Raw genomic sequence first — 12,287 nt, 5'->3', positions numbered from 1 at the left:
CAAACCCACTGCCGTCGAGTCGATTCCGACTCATAGTGACCCTGTAATTTTTTAAAGTTCCATGGTTCATAAATCTTGAAGGTCTGAACTGAACAAATATAGTCTGAATTTCCTGGAATCAATAAAATAGAACTTTATTTATCTACAAAGATGATACCCAGAAATCAGTCAGATTTATTTACAATTCTAATCCCAGCTTAACGACAGCTTCACAAATCCAAATTCAGACTTTACTCACGTGAACCTGACTTTCACATACCAAATGCATAATTTAATTTACTAATACCGATTGACACGTTAACTTTCACTGCACGCAAGTCACATGTTGTACTGCAGCAAAGGAATCATCTAAATTCATGAGGGATAAGAATCAGTATTAGCACAAAGCTAGTTCCTTGAGGTCAGACATACCTCCATACAGCTGCATCCGAGCCCATTTGTAAAGTGAAAGTTCCCTTTCTTTACAAAGGACTCAGCACCTGGATCTCCAAATATGGACATGGGAGGGATGGGGGTGTCAGATTTTGGGTGCCAATCCCACCCCCTAGGGACTGGAGGGGGCTGGGAGCACGTGGTCTTTTGGCTGCTAGGCCCCATGTTGCTCCTTGTTTGCACAAACAATAAATTTCCACTTCCTGTTTCTCTTGCAACTGGTAGTGTGGCATCTTATTTCAATCATCTAATAGGACAGGACAAGAACCCTCGTTCAGTTACATTCTCAGGTGTGCACACCTCTCTCCGCCTTCAGCCACCCGCCATTTGCCTCTCTGCTGCCAACTGGCCCAACTCATGGGCAAGGTAGCAGGCCATTCAGCTCTTAGCTGCTTTCTGCTGTCACACCTGGTTCTACCGCCAGGCCCCTTCCAGGCTCCTCACTGCATTACAGCCCCTGACCCCTATTACAGCTCTTTTTAGGAAGTTGGCCTCACAGGAACCCCAGGTCCAGACCACTCTGCCCCAGGCTCTTCTTGGTCTTGAGGTACCCTCCTTGCCGCTCCACTCCAAAAAAACCTCTGTGCAGTGGCTACTTATAAAAGCAAACTCCTTGTCAATTTCAAGTCATAGCCCTCCTAGCAGGACCAAGAACCACCCAATCCCCTAGGTAGACCACAAGTCACTCGATCCTATTGGTTGGATTGTCAAGCCACTATTTGAATAGTAAATCAACCAATCCCTTGCAAGACTGTAGCCCAGCCAATCATTTTGAGAGTATCACAAGCCCAGGAGTTGTCAATCAACTCAGGTCTTGTACAAAAGTAACATTTCCTGCCAGCAGAGACCCACTTCTTCCTTGGGCAAAAGTTACAATGCTCTGGCATAGAAAACGGCCTGAAAGGTCCCCCAAGTAGCTTCTCCAAAGAATTTGGGCAAAGGTAACAACTCCTCAGGGATTAGGGGGAAAAAATCTCGCAACTGTTTTTCCAAAGAACCTAGACAGAAGACCACATAAAGAAACTCACTTTACCACACATATATACAACAAAACTGTATTCATTTTATCCTAAGGCCATTGCCCCTAATTTTACTATTCTTGTATATTAATCTTCTCCACATTTATTACAGAAAGTTTCATGATGTTATTCAAAATCTATTTTCTCCTCTCCTTTTTATCTATTTATTAAGGGAAACTTCAAACACACAATAATAGATAGGGATCTTTTACTGATTTCCTAAGGCGCCCAGTTGGGTCAATCATACGTGTACAGCTTTCCAGAGCAGACACAGTCAGGCCACACCTTTCCTATCCACTTAATTTCCCAACACAGAATCTTGGCTCCCATCAGATGGACCTCCCCTCCATTCCACGACTGATAATACATCACTAGCTCTCTTAGGGAGTTCCTGGGTGGTTAAGCAGTTTGAACCCCCCAGGAGCACCTCAGAAGTGTGGCCTGGCAATCTGTTTCTGAAAGGTAACAGCCTCGAAAACCATCTGGAGGAGTTTCACTCTGCACACATGGGGTTCACATGAGTCGGAATGGGCAACAACCACCCTCACTTAAAGCCTGATCTTTGCTCAAGACCAGTCACGTTTCAAGCTCTGCTACAAATATATTCCCAACAATTCCAGTCCACAGATATTTTCTTTTCTGTGCATGTATGTTAAAGTGTAATTCTCAATTTATTCAAGTTTATCCTAAGATAAACTACTGAGTACCCGGCAAAAAGTTTCCACACAAAAGCCACTCATTTAGTTTCTGTTTGGGGTGATGAAAAACTTTGGGAAATGGATAACTGTGATGCTGCACAACATGGTGAATGAAATCAGTGTCACTGGTGGTGAATTATACACTTAAAAATGGTTAAAATCATAAAAATTTTTGTTATATATATTTTGCCACAAGAAAATTTTAAAAACAAAAAATGAAGGGAAAAAAGGCACTCAGTTATGGTGGAAATTTGATTTATAAGCCTTTTTAGAATGAACTTTTTTTGGCTTTTCATTTTGATCTCTATGCTCACTTGTGGAACTATACACCACTGTGCCAAGGCAGGAGGCGATGGCAAGCAAAATAAACTTAACAAGCCTTTAAATAATACAGCAGCCTTCAGCCACTAAGTTAAGTACATGAGTCATCTCATTTTGATTTACAGTCTGAAACCAGGACATCAGCATTAGTGTCCTGAAAGGAAGGCATTGCTTTGTTATTCTCAGACCTGGTAATGTTCTGCTTCGAGAGATTTTTTTTACTCTTCAAGGATTAGCCATAAGGCAAGCCCAGGCTTAAAGGCAGCTAAACAAGAAAATCTGCCAAGTTTCACTTCAACTAGGTTCCCAAACTAGAAATGATGTGCTAGTAACCTGTGCTTCTTACCTCATAAAGACAATCACGTGGAAGGCCCCACCCCAAGTCTTGTTGTTTTCGGGTGACAATTTGTTCAATAAACGTACAATCAGTACCTACTATGTGCCAGGCAATGGAGTTACAAAGATGAATAAAGTGCCCTTCTTTCAAGGATTCAACAGCTGACAAAATTAAAAATTACCTACATAAATTACATAAACTTTAAACACACTTTAAAGACTCTTAGAATTTCCAACTTGCTCTTTCTAAATTTCACAACTTAGTGTACTAATATTTATAAATACACATGCTGACTTTCACTAAACGTAAGCAGTCAAGAATGAAATAAATGTCTCCAAAGAAAATAGGATTATGAGATCAATTCACCTACTTCTACAATGTGGAAAACGTGTAATTTAAGGAACAAGATAAAATAAGACTAGCATTCTGACACCCACAAGGAAAGCCTAAGTTAAGATTTGCTTTGTAAAGTGACTAAGAGTAGGAAAACAGTCATCAAAATTAGTAAACTTTAAAAATTATACCAAGTTAAGTATATACACAGTTTTAATCTTTTCACAGCATTTTTGACATTTTGTTTTCACATAAGCTTGAAAAGGTATGTGGTGAGGGTCCCGTGATAAGCAAAAAGCACAGCAAGGTTAACTGATTTGTCATGCATGCAGTGGACAGGTATCAGAACCAGAATGAGAATCCAGGTCTCCTCATTATCAGCCTTCTGCGCTCCTGGAGTCTCCCCTTACGTGCAGAGGCAGAACACAGGAAGCGGCAGAACATGCCAGGCGTTCAGTACAGGTCATCACAGCCTCTGCCCACTCTACTCTCTCATGTGCTGTGATGCTGGCTTCACCATCCCCATCACCCAAACTGGATGTGAGGGCCATGAGTGCCAGATGGATTCTACCTTTGAAATATAGCCTCGCACCTGCTCTACTAACTAGACCCTGCGTCTCTATGTCTCTCCTGACCCCAGTCCATTTAAATACACGATGCTGTGCTGTGCCCTAATAAACTATGCCAATGCCACTCTCCTGCTTAAAACTTAGAAGGGGTACCCACTGTTTACAGCAAGAAGTCCACACTTCGTAACCCGATAACTAAGACCCTTAGTCATTGGGTCCAAATTTATCTTTTAAGTCTTATTTCCCAACTCTATTTTTTTTTTTTTTTGCATACGCCCCGTGTTATGCCAGAGGTCCACACACTGCTGCCATTCTAACCTACTCCTCCTTTCTCTCCTCTATATCTTTGTCTACAGTACTCCTTTCACCTGAAAGTGCCCAGTTCAAAAAGCACTTTCTTAATGAGCCCTGCTTGAACTCCACAAGCTAGAGTAATCAGTCTTTTCTAAATTCCCTCAGTATCCTACGTGCATCTCTCTTTGGGCACTTATTTTACAGCCTGTATGATGGCTACATGATTCACAGCCCCTTCACTGTGGCTCCCTGGGGACAGGTGGCTTGCTTATTCACTCGATAAACAAACATTCACTGAACACATACTATGTTCTGAGAACAAGGGATACAGCAGTGAATAAAGGTCCAGATCTCGGCCCTCATGGAATTTACCTTCTGTTGGAGATATGGTGAGACAACAAACAAAATAAATAAGAACATTATACAGCATACCAGAAGACAGTAAACGCTATGGGGAAAGGTAAAGTATATTAAAGGTGCTGGGGAGTTGGGGGTGGGGCCTGCCTCTTTTAATTAGGGTGGTTAGGGGTCCTCATTGAGGAGGCAACACTGAGCAAAGGCCTGAAAGAGATGAGAAAAGAGCTGCAGAGAGAAAAGCCCGTGCCAACACTCTGAGGTGTGAGCACATCTTCGGTTTTCTAGGAAAAGAAAGGCCACTGTGGAGAACACTGCATGAACGAGGGTAGGTAGGAAGCCACAAGAGAGAGAAAGAAGGTGGGGCATCACAACACAGGGGCCCTGTTGGCTATACACAAATCTAAAGGACATGGAACTGATCTGAAATCCATTTATTTTGCCAGATTATAATTTATTTTCATCTAGGGCCATTACAGAAGGTTATATAGCTGTTCTATTCCAAATTCATTTACATAAAATAGTCAGACATGCATAAATGTTTAAGGCTGAGCATGTCTCTTACCTGAGGGGTCCTCTTAGTTCTACAATATAGATATGTTCTTATGTTCAATATCACAACATACGCCAATCAAAAAATCCCAATTTAGATGTTTATTACACTTTCTACATAAAGAAATAATGTAATATTTAAAGTTCAGCGTTTTAAATGCAAGTGAATCATTTTTTTATGCAACAGACAAATCCTGAAAACAAGTGTTAACTCTTTTTTACTCTTATTGAGCACCTAAGCACTGTTCTGAACCACACGATATTGAGAAAGTATTATTACCCTACTTTACAGATAGAGACACCAAACCTCAAAGTGGTTAAGTAATGTGCAAAGGGTCACACAGAAAGTATACCGTAATGCCAGAATTGGAACTCAAGTGTCCACTGGACTCTACTTCCACACAGCGACTGCCTCACTCTTATTAAAATTTTAGAGTTCTTCATCTTTACTTCTGCTTGGTTTTCACTGCTATCCAAAATTAGCTTTCATTTTTTCCAACCTCTTGTAGGGCTGATTATTTTTAAGAGCAGTACTTATAAATACTAGAACACTTATCCCTCCAACTCTAATTTAGGATTAAGATCGCTTAGTTGTAAATTAGAATTTTAACTTACAGGTAAGGTTAGTAAGGTCTGCCATATGAAAACAAGGCTGGAAGAAGTGAGAGGATGACTTATTTACTCATCTCCTCATAAATACTATCCTTTATTCCCATTTAAAGTTTTAAACCCTGGCAGAGTAGCTCCAGCCTAGAAAAAAAATACAGAAGTAGGCAAAAAATTCAATTACTAGCTCTCGTACTCACTCTTTTTACCAATTAACTGAAACCTATCAACCCAACATAATGTGTGCATGATACTGCTTCAAGAGCTTAATGGAATGAAATAAACATCTAGACTCTCTCACATTTCCTCTTTTACTTAAAAAAAAAAAAAGGTACTGAACACATGGTATATACAGAATCTCTAGACACACAAAGAATATGGACCTGCATTAAACGAATTAAAAATCTAATGAAGAGATTAGCGAGAAACAAACACAAAACCAAATGTATACTGAGTTTTCCGTAGTTGTGTGACAGAGAGGATTCGCTGATTCTGTCAAAGTTAAGGAGTGAACTAAAGCAGCCACGTGAAACCTTGCTCTCCCCACCAATGCCGTCGAGTCGGTTCCGACTCATAGCGACCCTGTAGGACAGAGGAGAACTGCCCCATGGAGTTTTACGGCCGACAAATAGGGCTTGTTCACCGGTCAGCTACCGTCTCGGCCGGAGCCCAGCCGGGAGAACGAAGCTGCCCTAACCAAGCAGCCACCCGGCGCCCCAAGCAGCCACCCGGCGCCCCAAGCAGCCACCCGGCGCCCTAACCAACCAGCGAGGACGCGCAGCCGCGGCGCCCACACGGGTTTCCGCCGGCTCTGAGAACTCTTGACGGCGCGGCCGCGCGGCTCAGCGTCCCGGGAAAAGGGAAGTTGCCCGGACGCGCCTTCCCCGACCCTGCCGCGCTGGTCGCCCCCGAGCCGGCCCCCGAGCCCGCCTGGAAAGGAGACGGAGCAGCGTCCTCACCCCGGCGGGCAGGCGGCCCCGCACTGCCCTCCGCGCTCCGGCGGCTCACAGCGGCTCGCACCTCCACACGGGACGCCGGGCCGTCCCCGCCCTCGCTCGCGCGGCCACCTCCTTCGTCGCCGTCCACTGGGAGGTGCGAGCATCCGGGGCTGCAGCGGCGCGCGTCGCCTCCTCCATGGGAGTGCCGAAAGGAACCTGCCGGGACGACCGCCGCCGAGGCTGCCGTCGCCGCGGGACCGACCACCGCGCCGAGAGGCTGGGCGCGGCGGAGTGACGCAAGCGATGGCGCGCCGCGCGCACGCGCAGTGCCCGGCGGAAGCTGTCCCGGGCGCCCTCTTCCGGGTTCCGGTTTGCTCACTAGGCCCCAGTCAGCCGGGAAGGGAAAGACGGTCAACGAGGCGGGTGGTCGCCGCGGCTGCGACAGCCGGCTCGAGCATGGCGGCTGCGAGCCTGGCGCAGGACCGGGCAGTGTTTCCTTCTGCTGTTCGCGGGGTCGCTGAGTCGGACTGCCTAGACGGCGCCTGACAGCACCCGCCCGCGGGGAGAGCGCGGACGCTAACCTAAAGGTGGGCGGTTCGCGCCCACCAGCTGCTCCTGGGGTGGCCCTATGGGGTCGGTTCCGCTGCGTCCCACAGGGTCGCCGTGGGTCGGAAGCCGCCGGAGGGCATCGGGTCAGGCAGCCCAGGAGGAGCCCTGGAGGCGGTGTCAGGCCTTCGGCCGCCGACCGAGAAGGCCGGCAGCTGAAACCCCAGCCGCTCTGTGGGAGGAGACGAGGCCTCTGCCCGGCGAGGACTGCGGTCTGCTCTGTCCTGTAATAGGGTCGCCGGGACTTGTAATCACCGCAGTGGTTGGGTTTTTCGCTTAGTCGGCTGAGAGGGGAAGGCGGGACGAAGGGAGGGAGCTGTAGGCTGTATTTTGCAAGGTGGCGTTTGCCGACCATTTGATCAATACCGAAATCCCGTGTGACCCTCATTTAAAATGAGAGAGCCTGGGAATGGGCTGTGTGGACCTGCGTTTTAACGGGTGTCCCTTGACGGGCCTCTAGAAGATCCGGGAAAAACGCGGGAGGGGGGACGGGGAGGGGGAGGGGCAAGAGGAGGGGGCGGGGAGGAGCGCAAGGGGAGGGGGAGGGGGAACACGGGGAGGGGGCAAGGGCGGGCCAGGAGACCAGGAGGAGTAGGGGCGGGGTGAGGCAGGGGGCCGAGGGAGGGAAGGAGAGGACAGAAAGGAAGGAGGCGGGGAGGAGAGGGGTGGTATTAAGCGCTACTGGGGCCTTTCAGGAAACCCTGGTGGCATAGTGGTTAAGTGCTATGGCTGCTAACCAAAAGGTCAGCAGTTCGAATCTGCCAGGTGCTTCTTGGAAACTCTATGGGCCAGTTCTCCTCTGCCCTATAGGGTCGCTATGAGTCAGAATCAACTGGTGGCAGCGGGTTTGGTTTTGTTTGGGGGGCCTTTCATGAAAACCCTGGTTGTTAAGTGCCATGGCTGCTAACCAAAAGGTAGGCAGTTCCAATGCACCAGGCGTTCCTTGGAGACTATGGGGCAGTTCTGCTCTGGCCTGTGGGGTCACTGTGGGTCCAAATCAACTCAACTGGCAGCGGGTTTTTTATTTTGTTTGCTTGGGGGCCTTTCTTAACTGCTTGAATTTCGGAATAGATGGGTTCTTTAGATTTGGTAAAAGCCAGTCTCACGACATTTGGAACACTTAGATTTATTTTCCACTAGCTACACAGGAAATCCACTCTTAAAGCCATGCCTCCAATTCATCCAGGAATGGAGAAACTCATTGTCAGCATGGTTTCCTCAAACTAGCAGAAGCACAGAGGGCTAATTCATAAGAAGTGGGGGAAAGCAACTAGTTAGACTGGGAGTGAGGCGTGCTGATAAATCAGTGATCCTTTGGTTAAAGGTGTAAAGCTCCCCTGGGGATGGTGTTCTAGGTTTTGACTAAATAAAAAAAGTTATACAAAATTTAAACCATTTTGGATAAAAATCTTTCTAAAACAAATTATATACTTGTTTAAACAGAAAAAAAGCAAAAGCCAAATCCACTGCCGTCGAGTCGATTCCGACTCATAGACACCCTGTAGGACAGAGTAGAACTCCACAGAGTTTCCAAGGAGCGCCTGGCAGATTCCAGCTGCTGACCTTTTGGTTAGCAGCCATAGCACTTAGCCACTAGGCCACCAGGGTTCCCTGAAACAGAAAATGCCAAATATAGTTTACCTTTTTCAGATCCTAATATCTTTAGACTGTTCTGTTCAAATTACGAGGTTCCAGACTGCTCTGGTTTGATGAGTATCCCTAACTATGATCTCCTAATTTAAAAGCTTTCAATCTGCTGTGAGCTTGGCACCCAGACAGCCATGAATTTTAGAACTGGCTCAGAGAAAAAGTTGCTGTCAAATAGATTCCAACTCACGGTGAGCCCTGTGTGTCTGAATAGGGCTGTGCTCCATAGGGTTTCCAGTGGCTGATTTCCCAGGAGATCACCAGGCCTTTCTTCCAAGGTTCCTCTGGGTGGACTCAAACACCCAGCCTTTTGGTTAGCAGCCAAGGCCACCCACGGACTCCACAACTGTCTCAGAGGATCTTTATTGTTTACTCGTTTGGTCTTAGTCAAGTTTGAGCTAGATGGTTGGCAGATCAGTCTCACACTGTGGTATATAGATGTCACATGGCTCCAATTTGCCGCCTTTCCACGCACTCATCCATTTTGTAGAGTGACTCTGTAGCTTCCCTCCATTCCCTGAATCTGGGCTGGCTCTGAGATTGGCTTTGGCCAACAGAATATGGTATAATTGGTAGCGTGCCAGCTTCCAACCTAAACCAAGATGAGAAGCCTGGTGAGCCTGCTGGAGGATGAGACCAAGTGGGGCAGAACACGTGAGCCGAATTGCCCCAGTCAGCCCCAGATGTGTAAGAGCTTGGCCAAGTAGCAAATCTGCCCAGCTGACCAGCTAGCTGACCCATGATTGAGGCCAGCTGAAATCAGCCAAGTCCAGTCCGTATCAGTAGAACTGCCCAACTGACTCACAGACATATGAGAAGGTATAAATGATAGTTATTTCAAGCCACTCATTTTGGGGTGGATTGTTATTTCACGGTAACTGATAAAGATGCCATCAGATACCTCTAGGAGGGAAGCAGTGGTTGGTTCATATTAACAGGACTGCTTAGAAATTGAAGCTGTGGTAACACGACCTAATGAATGGATTTGCTTGCAGCTCTCTCTGCCCGTGTTCTGATCATCCCCGCTGCAGCCACATCTAACCAGCGTTTTCTCCTCCTCATAGCCCACAGACTCCTCCTGTGTTCATGATCTGGTCCTCTCACCTGACACGTTGCACACTGTGTCATCTCTGCATGTATATCTGTACCTTGCTAATAAGATGCAGCCTCCTTAAACACCCAGATCACCTCAGGTACTGGGTGCACGTCTTGTACACTCTGATTGCTCAAGCACTGATCATGAAATATTTATAAACTTTTTAGAAATCTAGTTCCTTCCCACACACTGCTGGTGGAAACACAAAATGGTACAACTTCCTTGGAAAACAGTTTGGAAGTTTCTTAAAAACATACACAAACCCTCAACTGGACTGGACCAAAAGCAAAGAAGTTTCCGGGATAAACTGAATGCTTCAAAGGTCAGCGGAGCAAGGGCGGGGGTTTGGGGACTATGGCTTAAGGGGACTTCTAAGTCATTTGGCAAAATAATTCTATTATGAAAACATTCTGCATCCCACTTTGAAAGGTGGCGTCTGGGGTCTTAAATGCTAACAAGCGGCCATCTAAGATGCATCAATTGGTCTTAATCCACCTGGATCAAAGGAGAATGAAGAACACCAAGGTCACACGACAACTATGAGCCCAAGAGACAGAAAGGGCCACATGAACCAGAGACTTACATCACTCTGAGACCAGAAGAACTAGATGGTGCCCGGCCACAACCGATGACTGCCCTGACAGGGAGCACAACAGAGAACCCCTCAGGGAGCAGGAGATCAGTGGGATGCAGACCCCAAATTCTCATAGAAAGACCAGACTTAATGGTCTGACTGAGACTAGAGGAATCCCGGCGGTCATGGTCCCCAAACCTTCTGTTGGCCCAGGACAGGAACCATCCCCGAAGACAACTCATCAGACATGGAAGGGACTGGACAGTGGGTGGGAGAGAGATGCTGATGAAGAGTGAGCTATTTGTATCAGGTGGACACTTGAGACTGTGTTGGCATCTCCTGTCTGGAGGGGAGATAGGAGGGTAGAGAGAGAAACTGGCAAAATTGTCACGAAACGAGAGACTGGAAGGGCTGACTCATTAGGGGGAGAGTAAGTGGGAGTATGGAGTAAGGTGTATATAAGCTTATATGTGACAGACTGACTTGATTTATAAACGTTCACTTAAAGCTCAATAAAAATTGTTAAAAAAAAAAAAAATACACAAACCAGATGATCCAGCCATTCTACACCTAGGGGGAATTTCATTTCTTCCAAGGTTGTAAATGAACGTTCAGTAGCAGCTTTATTTGTAACAGCCCAAAACTGCAAACAACTCAAATGTCCTCAAGAGATGAAGGGATAAACTGTGGTATATCCATATTATGAAATACTAACTCTGCAAAAAGGAAGGAGGTATTGATACACACTATGAAATGGTGGAATCTCAAAATCATTATGCTAAGAGAAACCAGGCCATCCCTCACAAGAGTATATATGATTCCATTTATATCAAAATTCTAGGAAATGCAAATAATATACGATGACAAGAAGCAGATGAATGGTTGCCTGGAGGTGGGGGTCAGGGTGGGGGAGGGGTAACAAAAGTAAACCTGGAGGATGATGGATGTATTCATTGTTTTGATCATGGTCATGTATACATATGTCAAAACTTGCCAAACCGTACGTTTTATGTATGTATTTTATGTCAATTACACCTCAATAAAGCTGTTAAAATCATGGTTTTTCTAAAACATTTGTTGGCAGAGAAAGGGGAAGCTCTTTGAAAAAGGAATAACTCAAAGTGAATTTAAGTAGAAGACAAGGATTAAATAGCTTCACTTAAAATGGTTAGTCAATGTGGCAGGAGAATAATATTTCCCTGGAGATGTCCATATCCTAAAATATGTTACCTTACATGACAAAAGGGACTTTGTGATCAGATTAAGGATACTGAAATGGGGAGATTATCCTAGATTATCCAGATGAGCCCAAAATAATCACAAGGGTCCTTATAAGAGGGGGCAGGCATGTCAGAGGCAGAGAACGATTTGACGGACGTACGACTGGTTGGAGAGATTCAATACTGACAGCTTTGAAGATGGAGCAAAGGACCCACCAGCCAAGGAATGAGGGCAGCCTCAAGACGTTGGAAAAGGCAGGGAGCAGATTCTCCCCTCATGCCTCCAGAAGGAATGTAGTCCTGTCAACTCTGATTTTAGTCCAGCGAGACCTATTTGGACTTCTGCCCTTCAGACTGTACGAGGATGATTGTGTTGTTTTAAGCCACAACGTTTGTTATAATTTGTCACAGCAGACATAGAAAACTAATAAAGGGAATAAGCATGCCAAGTTAAGGGGAAGGAGAAGATACTGAGATCCCTCCAACATCTTCACCAAAAATAAAAGCATTCAGTTTTACAGACAGGCAACCTAGTTTGGCCTTTCCTCCATCCTCCAGTCCATAACCTATTTTATACTGACTTACTGTGTCTGTTCCTTGATTGGCAGTTCCAATCCCATCTCCTTCAGATTTCTTTGGCTGGAATTCCTCTCCTCTCTGAACTGGTAATACAGATCAAAGTACCTAAATA

At 45.9% G+C, this 12,287-nt stretch overlaps 2 protein-coding genes across 4 annotated transcripts in view; one reads left to right on the top strand and one right to left on the bottom strand.

Moving 5' to 3' along the window:
* The window catches only part of NIPA2 (NIPA magnesium transporter 2), a 37,107-nt gene extending 30,462 nt beyond the window's left edge, over positions 1 to 6,645 (bottom strand). For 2 of the 3 annotated variants that reach the window (XM_010600208.3, XM_064296206.1), the window contains exon 1: positions 6,475 to 6,587. The gene's annotated coding sequence lies outside the window, so the exon portion shown is untranslated. Of the gene's footprint in view, positions 1 to 6,474 lie in introns of all 3 variants that reach the window. The other variant, XM_064296205.1, reaches the window with a different exon arrangement.
* Positions 4,454 to 11,433, top strand: LOC111747956 (proline-rich proteoglycan 2-like). The gene is made up of 3 exons (XM_023539695.2): positions 4,454 to 4,463; positions 6,332 to 7,040; positions 9,702 to 11,433. The coding sequence occupies exons 1-2, from the start codon at positions 4,454 to 4,456 to the stop codon at positions 6,997 to 6,999; spliced, it is 678 nt and encodes a 225-aa protein (XP_023395463.1). The 3' UTR covers positions 7,000 to 7,040; positions 9,702 to 11,433.
* Positions 11,434 to 12,287: the final 854 nt, after the last annotated feature.

This window comes from Loxodonta africana, chromosome 13 (genome assembly GCF_030014295.1).
Source record: "Loxodonta africana isolate mLoxAfr1 chromosome 13, mLoxAfr1.hap2, whole genome shotgun sequence".
Taxonomy (NCBI): Eukaryota; Metazoa; Chordata; class Mammalia; order Proboscidea; family Elephantidae; genus Loxodonta; species Loxodonta africana.
This window is presented reverse-complemented; position numbering and strand designations above follow the sequence as displayed.